This window comes from Rhinopithecus roxellana, chromosome 2, assembly GCF_007565055.1.
Source record: "Rhinopithecus roxellana isolate Shanxi Qingling chromosome 2, ASM756505v1, whole genome shotgun sequence".
Taxonomy (NCBI): Eukaryota; Metazoa; Chordata; class Mammalia; order Primates; family Cercopithecidae; genus Rhinopithecus; species Rhinopithecus roxellana.
Genome location: NC_044550.1, coordinates 44,881,676 through 44,898,701, shown reverse-complemented (window position 1 = coordinate 44,898,701; position 17,026 = coordinate 44,881,676). Strand labels below are relative to the sequence as shown.

At 41.1% G+C, this 17,026-nt stretch overlaps 1 protein-coding gene across 2 annotated transcripts in view; it reads left to right on the top strand.

Moving 5' to 3' along the window:
• Nucleotides 1-17,026, top strand: part of SEL1L3 (SEL1L family member 3) — a 118,668-nt gene that overhangs the window by 86,218 nt on the left and 15,424 nt on the right. For both annotated transcript variants that reach the window (XM_010367999.2, XM_030915853.1), the window contains exons 17-20: nt 2,213-2,296; nt 11,006-11,096; nt 11,227-11,311; nt 13,411-13,520. In XM_010367999.2, coding sequence (XP_010366301.2) covers nt 2,213-2,296; nt 11,006-11,096; nt 11,227-11,311; nt 13,411-13,520 — 370 coding nt within the window. The remainder of the gene's footprint in view (nt 1-2,212; nt 2,297-11,005; nt 11,097-11,226; nt 11,312-13,410; nt 13,521-17,026) is intronic.

Here is a 17,026-nt window from a genome sequence, read left to right as displayed (position 1 = left end):
ACCATGTAAATGCTATTTCTAACTGAGCCATAGTATACTATGATTACTTTTCCTTTCTTGCACAACTTTTTCTTTTCTATGGATTGCTACTTATTTTTTATTGTTTATTTGCTAAGCTTTCTGTATACTTATCATTTTCTATGTATTTGATCTCTAAATTCTCCTCCAGGTACCTGAATTTCCTCTCCGTATGTCCAGACCTATCTACATATTATATTAATTTAACCTTCTTGGTGACATCAGTCCTGGAGTCTTTGTTCAGGACAATGCTATCATGCTGAGATTAACTGTCATCATTATGGATATTTACTTTCTCTCCATCTCTGTCTTTTTTGGTTCTCTTCTTTGCCAGACCCCTTTCTTTCTCTTTCTTGGTCTGCACTTACATTTTGGTAGAGCACATCCTATAGTAGGTTCCTGAGATACGGTGAATGGGAGGCACATTTTTGAGGTCTTGCATGTCTGAAAATGTTTTACAGGAGTTGTCAAACCATGACCCATAGATGAAATGTAGCTTGGTACCTGTTTTGTATGACTCCAAGAGCTAAGAATGCTTTTTACATTCCTGAGGAGTTATAAAACAAATAAAGAAGGATATGCAACAGAGACTATATGTGGCCCACAAAGTTTACGATATTTAGTATCTTGCTCTTTACAGAAAAAGAGTTTGTCGACCTCTGTTTTAAGCCACCCTCACACTGATACCCTGGCTCTCCAAAAGATTGTTCTTCGTAACACATTTGGGTTCAAATCCAAGCTGACCTGACCTTGGTGATAAACTTGACTTAGACTGACTTGATTTTTTATCTTTGTTATTTAGTATATTTGACATGAATATTCATGTTTTGTGGTTTTTCTGTTATCCTCTTTTTATTGATTTCCAGCTTAATTTCACTATGATGAGAGAATATATTGTGAATGATTCCGATCCTTTGAAATTTGTCGAAGTGTGCTTTATGACTAGTATATGGTCAATTTTGGTATATGTTTTATGGCTTCTTGAAAAGAGTGTACTTTCTGAACTTGTTGGGTACAACATCTACATATATATCAGTTACGTCAAGTTTGTTAATCATGTTATTCAGAGCCTCCCTATCCTTTCTGATGTTTCTTTTTCTGCTTGTTAGATCAGTTACCAAAAGAAGTATATTAAAATCTCCAACTATATTTGTGAACTTATCTACCTCTCCTTTTAGTTCTGTCAATTTTGCATTATATATCTTGAATCTATGTTATTGGATCACATAGATTTAGAATTGTTTTGTATTTGTAGTTGATCCCTTTATAATTTTACAATGTCTTCTTTATCTCTGTTCATGGTTCTTGCCTTAAAATCTATTTTTTCTGATGATCATATAGTTATACCTGATTTTAGTGTTAGAGTTTGTATGATTTATCTTTTTCCATTTCTTTACTTTCAACTTTTCTTCATTCTTAAATTTCAATGCATGTCTCTTGTAAGCAGCATATAATTAGGTATTTGTATTTTTTAATTTTAAAAACTTTGTATTTTTAATTATTTTTTGTATTTTTAAATTTTCATTTTTAATTGTGTATTTTGTCCATTTACATTTAATGTAATTGTGGATATGTTTGGTTTTAAATATACCATTTTCCTGTTTATTTTCTACTTGTTATTTTTGTGGGGAGTTTTGTTGGGGGTCACTTTTGTGGGGGGCCTTTTTTTAATCTCTTTTCTTACTCTTCCTTTGTACTAATCAAGTATTTAAAAAAAATATTCTACTTCCCCTTCTATTAGCTTTTTAGTTATGCATTCTTAAACTATTACTTTAGTAGTTATAAGTCTAAAGATTATAACAGACTAGGTCATTACTAATAAACTCCTAATAAATTAGGGAACAAAGCAAAATAGGGAAAACTAATAATAAGTCAGTAAACATGACTTAATGGAGTACTAGAACTCTTGGTAGAGATTGTATTTTTTCATACTGGCGGATATATTTCATTATGTATCTTACATGTCTTTGTTTCCATAAAAGACAACTCCTAATCATTCATAAGAAAGGGCACTAAATGAAAAGCTCAGAATGCATTTTCTTTACCTTCTTAACATTCAGTTCTGGTTTGTTGCTCTATAAAAATTCTAACTAGCAAAATATTCCCCAAGTGGGATTTATTGAGAGCATATGAAGAAAAACATTTTATTAAATTTGCCATGGTTTGCATATTTTCTCTTCCCTTTTTTTTTCAGATGGGCAAAACATGTAGCTGAGAAAAATGGCTACTTGGGCCATGTCATTCGCAAAGGCCTCAATGCCTACCTGGAAGGTTCATGGTAAGCTTGGGATCCACGTTAGAGCAAACTTTTTTCCCTGCCTGTCAGTATAGTCTTATGAAATGGAGTCTTAAAATGCAACTGAGAAAGCAATTTGCAGGGAAATCACAGCTCCCAGTAATGATATTCAGAGTATCGTGGACTGATTGGCTGTTGATTAGAAAACATAGCATTTCCATGTTTAATTATACACAAAAATTTGTTCTCTAGGGGAATTGTTCACACTCATCAAGTTGAGAGAGATATACAAATACATTGATTTCTCTTTCCTTTAAGCTTGCCCCTTTTGGTTTTAGAGCCTGGAGACAGCATAGGGGATCTTAGGTGAGACCCTCTGCTTTTTATTTCCAGGCCACAGAAAGTCCAGAATTTCTACCTTGTTCCTAGCAAGAAGAGAGATCAGTGTTTAAGGTTCAGGCTACCTCTTCCATAGATGTTTTACTGCATCTGCCATGACTAGGAGCCTGGGATTGCTGGAAGTCCAGTATCCAATGGCACAACCAAGCAGATGCCCTGCTTCCTAACCTTCTGGTGGAGTTAGCAAATCTCATCTTGTTCTTTATGGGATGAAATATGATGCATGAGGACCCACAAATGCTCCCTGTCTGCTGTTACTCATAGATTTTACAAATAAGGGACGCCTCCCCCAACTTGACCAATCTCCTTTCTTTTATTTTTGTCTGTCAGTTCTAGCATACCTTCATTGTTTTAACTTGGGTCACATTTTCTTGGCTGGTTTATTGCCTAAATCATGTGGATATTTCAGTAATAACTTAAAAAAGTCCTTGGTCCACTGCCTCAAAGACGTTAGATGAGACTCAGCATTGATCATATTCTGATTTGAACCTTAATTAAAAATTAAAGTGTAGGCCGGGCGCGGTGGCTCAAGCCTGTAATCCCAGCACTTTGGGAGGCCGAGACGGGCGGATCACAAGGTCAGGAGATCGAGACCATCCTGGCTAACACGGTGAAACCCCGTCTCTACTAAAAATACAAAAAAAGAAACTAGCCGGGCGAGGTGGCGGCGCCTGTAGTCCCAGCTACTCGGGAGGCTGAGGCAGGAGAATGGCGTGAACCCGGGAGGCGGAGCTTGCAGTGAGCTGAGATCCGGCCACTGCACTCCAGCCTGGGTGACAGAGCGAGACTCCATCTCAAAAAAAAAAAAAAAAAAAAAAAAAAAAAAAAAAAAAAAAAAAAAAAAAAATTAAAGTGTAAGTTCAAAAGAATGACATTTTCCCTTTTAGTCCATGGCTGCACATGCAACCAACAGATAGCATCTCAATGAGTGAGAATCTTAAATTAGAAAATGTAGGAGAAATGAGGCCAATGAAGAAAGCACCAAATGCAAATTTTTATTATCATCATCCTGTGAAAGTTTATTACCTGTGACCTCACTTTGCACAATCAAAAAGAATTTTTTTCAGAAAGTTACTGTTTCCCCATCATAAATGTACCTTACAATTTTTTGGGGATGCTTTATCTTGTTTCTCAAATGAACTTCAGTTCATAAAACTCCCAAATTTGACTTTAATTCATTCTCTGCTTCTCGCTCTCCCAGCCTCCCACCCTCTGCTCCCTACAAACTTCTTAGGATGAACTAAACATTCAATATCGGAGTGTTTATTTTTGGGGTTTTCCCAAAGGAAGAGCACTCCTGTAAACACTCCTCCCCAACCCACCCCCGCCCCCATGATGTCTAACACTGTTTCTCTCATAGAGTCTTTGTTAGTTCCTTAGCTTTCTTACCTACTTTTGATGTGTTAAAGCTTTTTTGAGATGAAGTCTCACTCTGTCACCCAGGCTGGGGTGCAGTGGCATGATCTTGGCTCACTGCAGCCTCCGCCTCCCGGGTTCAAGCAATTCTCCTGCCTCAGTGTCCCGAGTAGCTGGGATTACAGGTGTCCACCACCATGCCCAGATAATTTTTGTGTTTTTAGTAGAGACAGGGTTTTTCCATTTTGGCCAGGCTGGTCTCGAACTCCTGACCTCAGGTGATTCACCCACCTTGGCCTCCCCAAAGTGTTGGGATTACAGGCATGAGCCACCGCGCCTGGGTCCTACTTTTGAATTTAATATCACAAAGCACTTTAGCACATTTAAAAAGCTGCTGTGAAGGGCTAGATGAATTAACATTTCTGTGACTTGCCCTCCTTCTTGGAATACTCAGCCTCATCATGTTTTTTTTCTGTTTGGCTGGTTGGTTGGTTGATTGGTTAGTTGGGGGAAGGAGAAAGGAGACCTGAAGTGTGTCCTGCACGCTTTGTGAGTTTGGATTCAGTTCTGCAGATTTTACTGAGTACACTTAAATGCAGAATGCCTGGCCACAAGCTTCCATAGATGCCTTAAGTAGGGCTTGGAGAAATTTGCTGCCTCATCTCTTCTGCAGGCAGGTTCTCATGTGGCCCATATTCTATCCGATCTCTGAGCCCTTGCACTGACTTTTCCCTCTGCCCAGGAATCCTACCTAACTCCTTATTTCCTTTTGTTCTTCTGTGGATCATGATTGCTCTTTACACATCAATTGCCTGGTCACATCTATCCCAGTTCCCTAAACACAGGGGTGCCCGGAAAGTGTTCAGAAACTACTGATTGAATGAACTAAGGTGAATAGAGGGAACAATTATAGCTCAAGGGCCATGAGCAGTATGTAAAGATCACTGGGGATACAAACGAGGAAAAGATGCTTGGTTTGGGAAGCTTGGGACAGCCTTCTTGGTAGAAGTAATGGATGATGTGGTCTTGAAGGATGGGTGGAATTTCCACTTAGCCAGGCAGGGAACAGCGTTTATGGTGTAGGGAATTACAGGAACAAAAGCAAAGCGATAGGAAAATTCTAAGTGAGTCTACAAAATATTATGCCATGTGGGTAAAACTTGAGAGGGATATATAATGAAACCAAAGAGGTGCTACTTTATGGAGTTTTGAATGGCAGATTATGCATTTGTAAAGCAGTGGGGAACCATCAATAGTTTTTTATTTAATTTGTGAAGCAGTGGGGAGCCATTGATCATTTTGGAGAGCGTAGTGACATGACAGAGCCTGTTTCTACGATGCTTAATCAAACAGCTGTGTATGGTGAATAGCAGGGAGAGCCTGAAAGGGGAGTTAGTTCAAAAGGAGCCGAGCATTTGTACGGAAGACGTGGCATGAGTCAGTAGGGTGGCTTCTCTCTTCTTTTATCATGTAATCATTGATATGTATGATATATACATAACCTCCAAAACATGACAACAAAATGAACAGCCATAAAGCTACCACTCTACTTAAAAAAATAAACATGGCCAGTGCTGGTGAAGCCCCTGCTGTCCCTCCCAGATTAAATCCCATCCTACCGCCAGTACTCAGAAGTAACCATCATCCTAGCTTCTTGTTAGTCTGCCCCTTGCCCTCTTTATATTTTTGATATATATGGATATATTCCTAAGAAATGGATTTAGTTTGGCTTATTTCTGACCTTTATATAATTATAATTGTTTTATATAATATATAATTCTTCAACTGCTTTTTTATACTTAACATTATGCTTCTAAGGTTCACACATCTTGCTGGGTGTGGTGGTGCACGCCTGTAATCTCAGCATTTTGGGAGGCCAAGGCGGGCGGATCATTTGCGGTCAGGAGTTTGAGACCAGCCTGACCAACATGCTGAAACCCCATCTCGACTAAAATACAAAAATTAGCCAGGTGTGATGGTGTGCACCTGTAATCTCAGCTACTCGGGAGGCTGAGACAGGAGAATCACTTGAACCCAGGAGGTGGAGGTTGCAGTGAGCTGAGATTGAGCCACTGTATTCCAGCCTGGATGACTGAGCAAGACTCCCTCTCAAAAATAAAAATAAAAATAAAAAATAGGATTCACACATTTTGATGCATGTACCTGTAGGTCGTTCATATTCACTGCTGTAATAGATCATAATTTATTTCCCAGTTCTCTTGTTAATGAATATTTGGGTTCTCTTTCTTTTCTGTTCTTTTTCTTCCTTTCTTTTCTTTCCTTTCTTTTTTTCTTTTCTTTTTTCTTTCTTTTCCTTTCCTTTTCCCTTCCGCCTTGCCTTGCCTTGCCTTGCCTTTTGTTACCTTTGTTTTTTAAGAGCAATGCGGCCATGAGCATTTTTTGTGTATCTCCTGGGGCATATAGAAAGAGTCACTCTAGAATATAAACTTAGGAGTGGCGACTCTAACATGTTCAACCTTACAAGACAATGTCAATTGTTTTCCTAAGTGGTTTTAGCAATTTATTATCTTGCCTACCATACATAAATTTCTGTTTCTCCATATCTTTGCTAATCTTGATACAGAAGCTAATTATTTTTAAAGGTATGTCTCAGTCTGGATTTGAAACCTCTTAGTATCAACAGGAAGAAACATTTTGTATCAATTATGATGGGGAAATCTTTTTCAAAATATATTTGGGGCAAAGTGCTTCCATCCGTTCCTGCTCTCCAAGCTTTCAAGTCCTCCCCAGGGGTTAAATAGGAAATACATGTTTGTTGGCCTCCTCACAGTCCAACATGACATTTTTTTGGTACCATCTATTCTGCTGTAATAGAACTAAATCATCCATCAATGTCCCGGTCCATCCCCTTTTTTCATTTTTGTGTGAGTGAATTTATTCTAGAAGTTATTTTCAAATTACTTGTGTCAGTTTGATGAGCTTGTGCTTTTCCGTGTTGTTCCAAGATTTATATGGGATAGTTTAAAAGAGGAGCATGATTAAGAAAAGGGCTTTTTGCTGTATCAGCGTAATACAGAAGATAATGTTGTCATGCCTGAGGCTGTCCTCGGACACTCCGAAGAAGTTAGCGAAGGAAAGACCAGCTGTCATGTTTCATTTCTCTCTGCCTTACCCCTACATGTGTTTTATCTGTTTTATCTGCAAGCTGCGCATTTTATTGTCCTTTGTCTTAAATATACCAAAAATACTTAACCCAGGAGGTTAGCCAGATTATAGTGAGCTTGAGGCAAGGCAAGTAAGCATACATAACTCCAGGTGAAAGAAATTCACCTTTTTGCAATAAATCTGGGTCCTGAATTCCACTGAGACCCCAGGATTTTTTTTTTCACCCTTATAGTCTGAGCTGCTTCAAGCATTGGCAAAAAAGAGCACATGGAAAATAATATAATTGTGGAGAAACTGCTCAGGGGTACTCAAATTTATAATTCACAGCAAGCAGCCAAAGGATTGATGATTAAGATGTATCATTATAAAAGTTCTAGAAATGCATGTGCTGGGTCTGAAAGGAGGACAGTAAATGTGTCCTTAAATTCTTTCTTTTCTCTCAATCCCTTTGTCTCCGCACCCGTCCCCTCTACCTGTCAAAATGACTGTCTAGGGGACAATTCTACTTGTGTGCATTGGAAATAAAGCTTGAAGCTCTGGTTGACTTCCTAAAGCTTGAGGAAATTCAAGGAAGGACAATAGTTTTGCAGCTTGTCTTTGGGTTTCCTGCAATTAAAAAATGCTGAGTAAATGTTTGTTCTATGAATATAAGTGTAGGAACATCTGTAATTAATACTTTCAGATAGCGTCTGTTGAAACACAGTAAGAGCAAAGTGCTAGAAGGCTAAATGTGGACAGGGTTTCTGCAGAGGCATTGTCTCAGAAGCTTTAATAAGCTGAGGAAATCTGGTCTTGAGTGGCCAGCCCCTACCTAGAGCTCACTGCTCAGTAGATGTGAACATGGATGGTGGTGGTACAGGCATTGGGTGATTGTGCAAGATGAAAGACAGAGGTGGATTTCTTTTTTTCTTTTCTTTTTTTTTCTTTCTTTCTTTCTTTTTTTTTTTTTGTTGAGACTGAGTCTCGCTCTGTTGCCCAGGCTGGAGTACAGTGGCATAATCTCGGCTCCCTGCAACCTCTGCCTCCTGGGTTCAAATGATTCTCCTGCCACAGCCCCCCAAGTAGCTGGGATTACAGGCACCCACTACCACGCCCAGCTAATTTTTGTATTTTTAGTAGAGACGGGGTTTCACAATGTTGGCCAGGCTGGTCTTGAACTCCTGACCTCAAGTTATCTACCTGCTTCAGCCTCCCAAAGTGCTAGGATTGTACACGTGAGCCACTGTGCTCGGCCCAGAGGTAGATTTTTGTTCAGTGCTTCTATGGATATCACATACCTTTTTAGACATCTCTTTCTGATGAATTTCAGTGTTTCCTCAGTGGAAATGCTTGAGAATTCGATGACATTTCCTCCTGGTTTACACAATGATTGGATGATAGAAGTCTTCTATAAAACTTGTTCCTGCCTTCCTTCCCCACTACCAGATCACTTTAGACACAAGATATTATCTTTATAAAGCTTATCATTGTGAATGTTCTTGCAGGGAGTATCAACTTCCATTTCCCCCACCCATTCTGACAACCAGCCTATTGGTTTCTGCTGTTAAGAAAAAAATTCTTTTTCTTTTTTTTAGAGACAGAGTCTGGTTCTATTGCCCAGGCTGCAGTGCAGTGGCGTGATCTCGCCTCACTGCAACCTCCGCCTTTCGTGTTCGAGCAATTCTCCCGCTTCAGCCTCCCGAGTAGCTGGGGTTACAGGCATGCACTATCATGCCGAGCTAATTTTTTTGTGTTTTAGTAGAGACAGGGTGTCTACTGTTGCCCAGACTGGTCTTGAACTCCAGAGCTCAAGCGATCCTCCCGCCTCACCCTCCCAAACTTCTGGGTTTATAGGCATGAGCCACCGCACGCCTGGCCAGAAAAAACCTCATGCTGTTACATTTTAGTAAACATGAGCCACATCCCAGTCAGTTATGGTCACAGAGGGCACTGGCCCAATATTGGACCTTAGTTTGCAGGCCTACGCCATCTCCTTTCCTCATCAATCCCTGGTGGAAACTGAGACACCAGTGCAGGCTGAAGTGTCTCTGAAGAAACTTGAGAATTCTGAGTCCTTAGGAAGAGGACCTTGTGTCAGAATGAGGGGGACTTTCTGCTGGGCCTCCCTTGCATGCCCTCTGTCTGGGGCCTTGGGTCTGCTCTGAGGATTCTTGTCGCCAAACAGATTTTGCAGGCTATGTTAGCTAATCCCCAGGCTTCTTTTGGGATGTTGTTGCAGCTGCACTTGGGGGCTTGTTATCTGGCTTGCCTCTGCAAGGGACACTGCTCAGCTGACCTTGTCCCTCTTTAGCCTGAGTCATGGCTAATTGGTCAGCTGCCTTAGGTATCTCAGAGCCTGTGAATTGGCTCACTCAGCAGCCACGTGGCTTGTGACCTGCAGCATGTCTGACTGAAGGTCTAACTATCCTAATCTGATCCCCCAGCACCTCTCGGTCTCCAAGGGATTGCCTGGCAGAAGCTGCTTTTAGCAGTTTAGAAAAGATGATTTCAGAATCTGCTTCCCTTACTCCCCCTCACCCAACCTTTCCCCACCGTTTCCTAAACCAGTTCCTAGGTGGAGCTAAAATTAAGAAAGAGCTATTAATATCAACTCCTTAAAATGAAAAATAAGCTTTGAGAAACTACTTATGGTTAAAATAGAGTTCTACTCTTAAGCTGGGTAACGTATAAAAAATTGAGGAAATCAGATAAGTAAAAAGAATAGAATAAAAATGACATGCATTCTCACCACCCAGAAATAAGTGTTGTTAGCATTTTGGTGATAATTTTTAGGGTTTTTTTTCCTCTGCCTATTTGTATCTGCATGTGTATGTGTGTACATGTGTGTGTTCAGTTATATTTTTGCTTTGCAAAAATAGGGTGCATCGTTTTATATATACTTTTTTTTCACTGAATGGAAAATTTTGCATAAATATTTTGCTATGTTTTTGAATACCCTTCCACACATCATTTTAATGGCCACATCTGAAAGTTGCTACACTGTGGGTTAATTTCACTAGTCTCTGATTTTCAGACATGTGTTTCCAGTTTTTTGTTGTTGTTCATATAAAGAGCTCTACCGTGACCTCCATGGCAACAGAATCTTTGCACATATCTCTGATTGTTTCTTTAGAATAAACCCCCACAAGGGAGAACTGTAGGGGCCACATGGTATGTACGTTCTTAAGACTCCCCGGGCCTGTCCTTCCAGAACCGTTGTATTTATTGGCCCTCAAGCTGGCAGTAGTTGTAGAGTATGTCCATTTCCCCAAGCCTTTGCCATTATTCCAAATATGAATCTTGTACCAATCTTTCAACAGATGAAAGTGGTCACTCATTGTTTTGCAATTATTCGATTGCTAGTGGTGTCAAACGTTTCTTTTCTCTTATGTCTTTTGGCCATTGATATCAAGTCCCTTGTAAACTGCCTCTCCTTTGCCAAACTTCTAATGCACAACAAAAGCTCAGCTTTGATTAGGCTCATTCAGAATCCTAAGCCCTATAAAGCCTTTCATAAAACAGAGGACTCCAAAGCACAGGGGTTTTTCTTAACACCGTTTATCTCCTCTAAGCGAGGATGGAAGAAGGATTCAAGGACTGAAGGCTAGTAGACAACTCCCAAGCCAACATCCGACATGCCCTTCAGCCAGTAGAGGTAGCTGTTGCATCAACTAGCTCCCCAGCCTTATCTGTGAGTTCAGCCTTTAAGACAGAAAATAAATCAGTGCATGCAGTATTTTTAACAATATTTATTTAAAAAAAAAAACTCATGATTTTGTGGTTTTTAAAAAAACTGCTTATTTTGTGCCCTCTTATGTTTGAATATAAAGCTCTCTGTGAATATTAGTAAGAACCACTATATGAAATTTATTATTACTCATCTATTTTTAGGCATGAAGCTTTGCTGTATTATGTTTTAGCAGCAGAAACTGGAATTGAAGTGTCACAGACAAATTTAGCACACATCTGTGAGGAGAGGCCCGTAAGTAAATGTATTCTTCTCAGAGTAGAAGCTCTGAGGTTAAGGATAATGAATTGGGTTTTATGGAGGCAACCTTGATCACTTGGCCGAAATATTAATGAATTAACTTTTTCTTCCCTTTACCCCTTAGGACCTGGCCAGGAGATACTTGGGTGTTAACTGTGTTTGGAGATACTATAATTTCTCTGTTTTTCAAATCGATGCTCCTTCCTTTGGTATGTATAGAGAAACAGGTGCATAACTGAAGCATTAGAAGTTTTTCATCTTTAGTAACGGAACATCTGACAGCTTTGTGTGAAGTGAGGTATTTCTAAATAATTAGAAAAGAACGTGAAAAATCTCTGCTATTAAGATCGCTAAACTCTGCTCGCAGCCTCACACAATGCACTGCCCCTCGCCCATTGTCCCATGGAGTGCTTGGACCCAACATCTCTTATTTTTTATTTTTATGTTTTGAGACAGTCTCGCTCTGTTCCCCAGGCTGGAGTGCAGTGGCATGATATGGACTCATTGCAACCTCCACCTCCCAGGTTCAGGTGATTCTCCTGCCTGAACCTCCCGAGTAGCTGGGATTTCAGGCGCCCACCACCATGCCCAGCTAATTTTTGTATTTTTAAGTAGACACAGGGTTTCACCATGTTGGCCAGGCTCGTCTCAAACTCCTGACCTCAGGTGATCCACCCGCCTTGGCCTCCCAAAATGCTGGGATTACAGTTATGAGCCACTGCACCTGGCCCCCGACATTTCTTCTGAGTCAACGAAAATGTAAAAGAGAACGCTATTATGGAACAATTCTCTGGGCCAGTCATCTGTGCGGATTCCTCTGCTCTGCATGGTAAGGGACTGGCCTCCAGGAACTACAGTTCCTGGACTCCTCTACCCACAGGCTTCTGATTCCTTTCAGGCAGTAAGAGGCACTGGCAGAAGATTGCAGGATGGGAAAAGAAGCCCAAGTACTTCTCCCCTTCTCTCTCTGCTTTGAACTGTGTCTCTGGCAGGGGCTACGTTTCCATGGTTCCAGCCCCTGCCTGGCAGCTCTACCCTCTTTGATCTCAGCACCAGGCTCTGGGTCTCTGGTAACATTACAGGCACCCTGTGGCCCCTAAGTCCTGGGGATAATAGTAGCCTTCTCACTGCTGATCTTGGCTGCCTACTGTTTTCCATTTGCCTTTTCAGCTCTCCGAACACCCTAGTAACTACTTCTCCATGATGAAATTCCTCTTTTGAACCAGCTGAAATGGATTCTGTTTTCCTTCTTGGACATTGACTAACACATACACTCTTTTTTTTTTTTTTTTTTTTTTTTTTTGAGATGAAGTCTTGCTCTGTTGCCCAGGCTGGAGTGCAATGGCGCTATCTCAGCTCACTGCAACCTCTGCCTCTCAGGTTCAAGCGATTCTCCCCTCAGCCTCCTGGGTAGATGGGAATACAGGAACACACCACCACACCTGGCTAATTGCTGTATTTTTTAGTAGAGATGGGGTTTCACCATGTTAGCCAGGCTGGTCTTGAACTCCTGACCTCCAGTGATCTGCCCATCTTAGCCTCCGAAAATGCTAGGATTACAGGTGTGAGCTACGGCACCCAGCCGATACATACACTCTTAAACATAAGTTTTTCTTCAGAGGAAAATAAAATACATGGCTAAAGCAAAGAGTTACCAACAACAGATGTCAAAGATGAACAGCAAAATGTCAGATGTGAGGTAAAGCACCCAGAACAACCTTGGCTGATTGGGCAGCAAAGTTGTAGACTAAGATGTTCAGAGCTATTCAGGAGAGCTACCCGGCCAAATAAGAAACTGTCTAGAGGCCAGGTGCGGTGGCACACGCCTGTAATCCCAGCACCTTGGGAGGCTGAGGTGGGAGGATTGCTTGAGTCCAGGAGTTCGAGACCAGCCAGGACAACGTGGTGAAACCCCATCTCTATAAAAAAAATACAAAAATTAGCTGGGTGTGGTGGCATACTCCTGTAATCCCAGCTACTTGGGAGGCTGAGGTGGAAGGATCACTTGAACCCAGGAAGTCAAGGCTGCAGTGAGCCCTGATGTCACCACTGTACTCCAGCCTGGGTGGCGGAGACCCTATCACAAAAAATTTAGAAAAAAAGGAAAGCAAAATATGTCTAGATATAGGGATGCTCTGGGTAAAAAGCCTTTTTGCTTGTTTCTCTCTTGACATATCAGGGAAACATAAAGATGTTCTTCAGGTACTAATAGGAAAACCTTTCATTCATGTGAATGGGCCAATTAATTTAAAATGTTGGTGTGAAAAAAAACCACTTGACAAATGGATTTGTGCTTTATTTCCTGCAGCATATTTGAAGATGGGAGACCTTTACTACTATGGCCACCAAAACCAGTCACAAGACCTGGAGTTGTCTGTGCAGATGTATGCCCAAGCCGCCCTGGATGGAGACTCCCAGGTAAACAGCAACCACAACAAAAACCAGCTCTTGGCCAGGCGCGATGGCTCGCGCCTATAATCCCAGCACTTTGGGAGGCCGACGGGGATGAGTGGCTTGAGGTCAGGAATTTAGGACCAGCCTGAGCAACATGGCGAAACCCCGTCTCTACAAAAATACAAAACTTAGCTGGGTGTGGTGGTGCTCACCTATAGTCCCAGCTACTTGGGAGACTGAAGCAGGAGGATTGCTTGAGCCTGGCAAGTCAAGGCTGCAGCAAGCCGTGATCACACCATTGCACTCCAGCCTGGGTGAAAGAGCGAGACCCTGCCTCAGAAAAAAACCCAGTTCTTGGTGACATCCATTTGTGAACTTGCAAAACCAGAAATCTTCCTAACAGTCCTTTATGTGTGCATACACTGCACAGTTTACAAAGCCATTGTTCATCCATTTTCACATGCCCATCAAACAACTCTATGAGGACACTAACCATCAGGGTGAGCCTTTATTAAACACCTACTGTGTCCCCTGTGCCATTCTCACATAATCCCTTGGGAATGGAGATTATTATACCCTATTTATAGTCAAAGATAATGAATTGGGAGGCTGAGGCAGGAGAATGGCGTGAACCTGGGAGGTGGAGCTTGCAGTGAGCTGAGATCGCGCCACTGCACTCCAGCCTGGGCGACAGAGTGAGACTCTGTCTCAGAAAAAAAAAAAAAAAAAAAAAAAAAAAAGAGAAAGCAAAAGGTAATGAATTGTTCAAGGCCAAGTAATCAGATGGTAAGCAAAGTGCCCAGCTCCTAAAACTGGATCTTTGGCTCCAAACATCAAAGACATCAAAGGGTATTTCTACCAAATTACATCAAACTCACTCACCAGGTAGAAACTCAAGAAATTAGAAGTGCATCCACAATAGGAAGTGGTTTGCTTGTACTGTTGGGCTGTGCTTCAGTGACAGAGTTTTTCCCTCAATGATTTTTTTGTAAAGTTCTTAATTGAAAATAATGTTAGATTTACAGAAATGTTGCAAAAATAGGTGAGAATTCTGTATACCCTTCATTCGACTTCCCCTAATGTTCACATCTGACATAACCACAATGCCATTGTCAAACTAAGATATTAATGTTGGGACAGTATTATTAACTACACTTCAGACTTCATGTAGATTTCACCAATTTTTCCACTAATATCCTTTTTCTGTTCCAGAATTCAATCCAGGATCCCACATTAGATTGAGTTGTATATTTCTTTCCAATCTTCTCCAATCTATTACAGTTCCTCAGTCTTTTCTCATCTTCATGACCCTTGATACTTGAAGAATGCTTGTTAGGTAGCTTGTAGAATGTCTGTTGATTTGGGTCTGTCTTCTGTTTTGAATAGATTGAGATTATACATTTTGGGCAGGAATTTTGCCTCTTATGATTATTACCATGCTGTTCCAACGATGATTCTCAATTTCCCTTATTCCCTCTACATTTGCTACTTGGAATCCTCTTGTGAGGACCTCAGAATCATTTTCATGATGGAGGTTTGGATAGTTGTTACCCTCTGCTGCAACGGATTTCTGGTGTTGTGCTTTACAGTCTGACCACAAAACAAAAATTGGAAACTCATCCCTGTATCAATCTTTGGTGGGATTTCTTTGTTGTTACTGTTTTGTGGAGTTTTTTGAGACAGGGTCTCACTTTGTAAGCCAGGCCGGAATGCAGTGGCACAATCTCAGCTCACTGCAGCCTTGATCCCCCAGGCTCAAGCGATCCTCCTACCTCAGCCTCCTAAGTAGCTGGGACTACAAATGCATGTCCGGCTAATTTTTTGTAGAGATGGAGTTTTGCCATGTTGCCCAGGCTGGGCTTGAACTCCTGGGCTCGAGTGATCTGCCCACCTTGGCCTCCCCAGGTGCTGGGATTACAGGCATGAGCCACTGTGCCTGGCCAATCTTTTTTTTTTTTTTTTTTTTAAGTGGAAGTACAACATCACGGTGGTCATTACCTGGGTTAAAATCCCACATCTCTCTCACTCCATAGCTCTTTGTCCCTGACGAGTCACTAAATCTCTGAATCTCTATTTGCTCATGTGTAAATGGCAGTAATAAGAGCATCTGCCTCATAGATTGTGAGGATTAAATGAGATGTTCAGTGTAAAGCTCTAAGCCCAATGCCAAGTACACTCGGTGGATGTGATCTATTCTGTTATCATTTCCTCTGAAAAGAAGGAGTTGCTGCTAAAGTCATTTGCTATAGAAATAAACTCCCTTAGGTCATATTTCCTGTCACTTAAAATTGGGCCTGGATTTTTTTTTTCAATTTTTATTTTTACTTTTTGGAAAGCCAATGTTACAAAAACAATGGAGGATAATTTTTCAAGAAAAATAAACCAAAGAATGCACTGATAATTCTATGGCAGGGATTTTACTCCTTTATGTCTTCATGTTTCCTTGCAGTCCCTGCCCGCAAGCAAATGCATCTGTCATGTTATCTATAGTGTGCCTGTCACTTTTTTTTTTTTTTTTTTTTTTTTTGAGACAGAGTCTTGCTCTGTCGCCAGGCTGGATTGCAGTGGCACAATCTTGGCTTACTGCAACCTCTGCATCCCAGGTTCAAGCAATTCTCCTGCTTCGGCGTCCTGAGTAGCTGGGACTACAGGCATGTGCCACCACACCCAGCTAATTTTTGTATTTTTAGTAGAGACGGGGTTTCACCATGTTGGGCAGGATGGTCTCGATCTCTTGACCTCGTGATTCGCCCACCTTGGCCTCCCAAAGTGCTAGGATTAGAGGCACGAGCCACCGCACCTGGCCACCTGTCACTTTTAAAATCTGTCTTATCATTCATTGTAGGACTGTGTGCGTTTTATTACATAGTCTCTAATTATTACCTCTAATAGCTGCCCCATATTCTGTTGAACTGATTCATTATAATTTCTTAAGCTTTACTTTATTGGTGGATGCTTATACTTTTGTTTACTAACTTATTCATTGATTTGACACACATTTATCTAGTCCTACCATGTCTTAGACAATGATTAGTCGGGGGGACATAAGATAAAAAGATAGATCATACTCTTGCCTATATGGGATTTATAGTCTACCAAGGAAGACTTGGAGGTGGTTTCCTCTTGTGTTGGAATTATAGCTAGTGCTACAATGAATATTTTTATATTTCCATCTTTTTTCTTAGTTTGAACACTTTCCTTATAATCTGAGAAATAGTATTATTGAGTCAGACATTCTAAAGGGTTTTATGAGGCCAGGCACAGTGTCTTATGCCTGTAATCCCAGTTCTTTGGGAAGCCGAGGCAGGCGGATCACTTGAGGTCAGCAGTTTGAGACCAGCGTGGCCAACATGGTGAAACCCCATCTCTACTAAAAATACAAAAATTAGCTGGGCGTGGTGGTGCACACCAGTAGTTCCAGCCACTTGGGAGGCTGAGGCAAGAGAATCTCTTGAACCTGGAAGGTGGAGGTTACAGTGAGCCAAGATCACTGCACTCCAGCCTGGGCAACAGAGTGAGACTCCATCTCA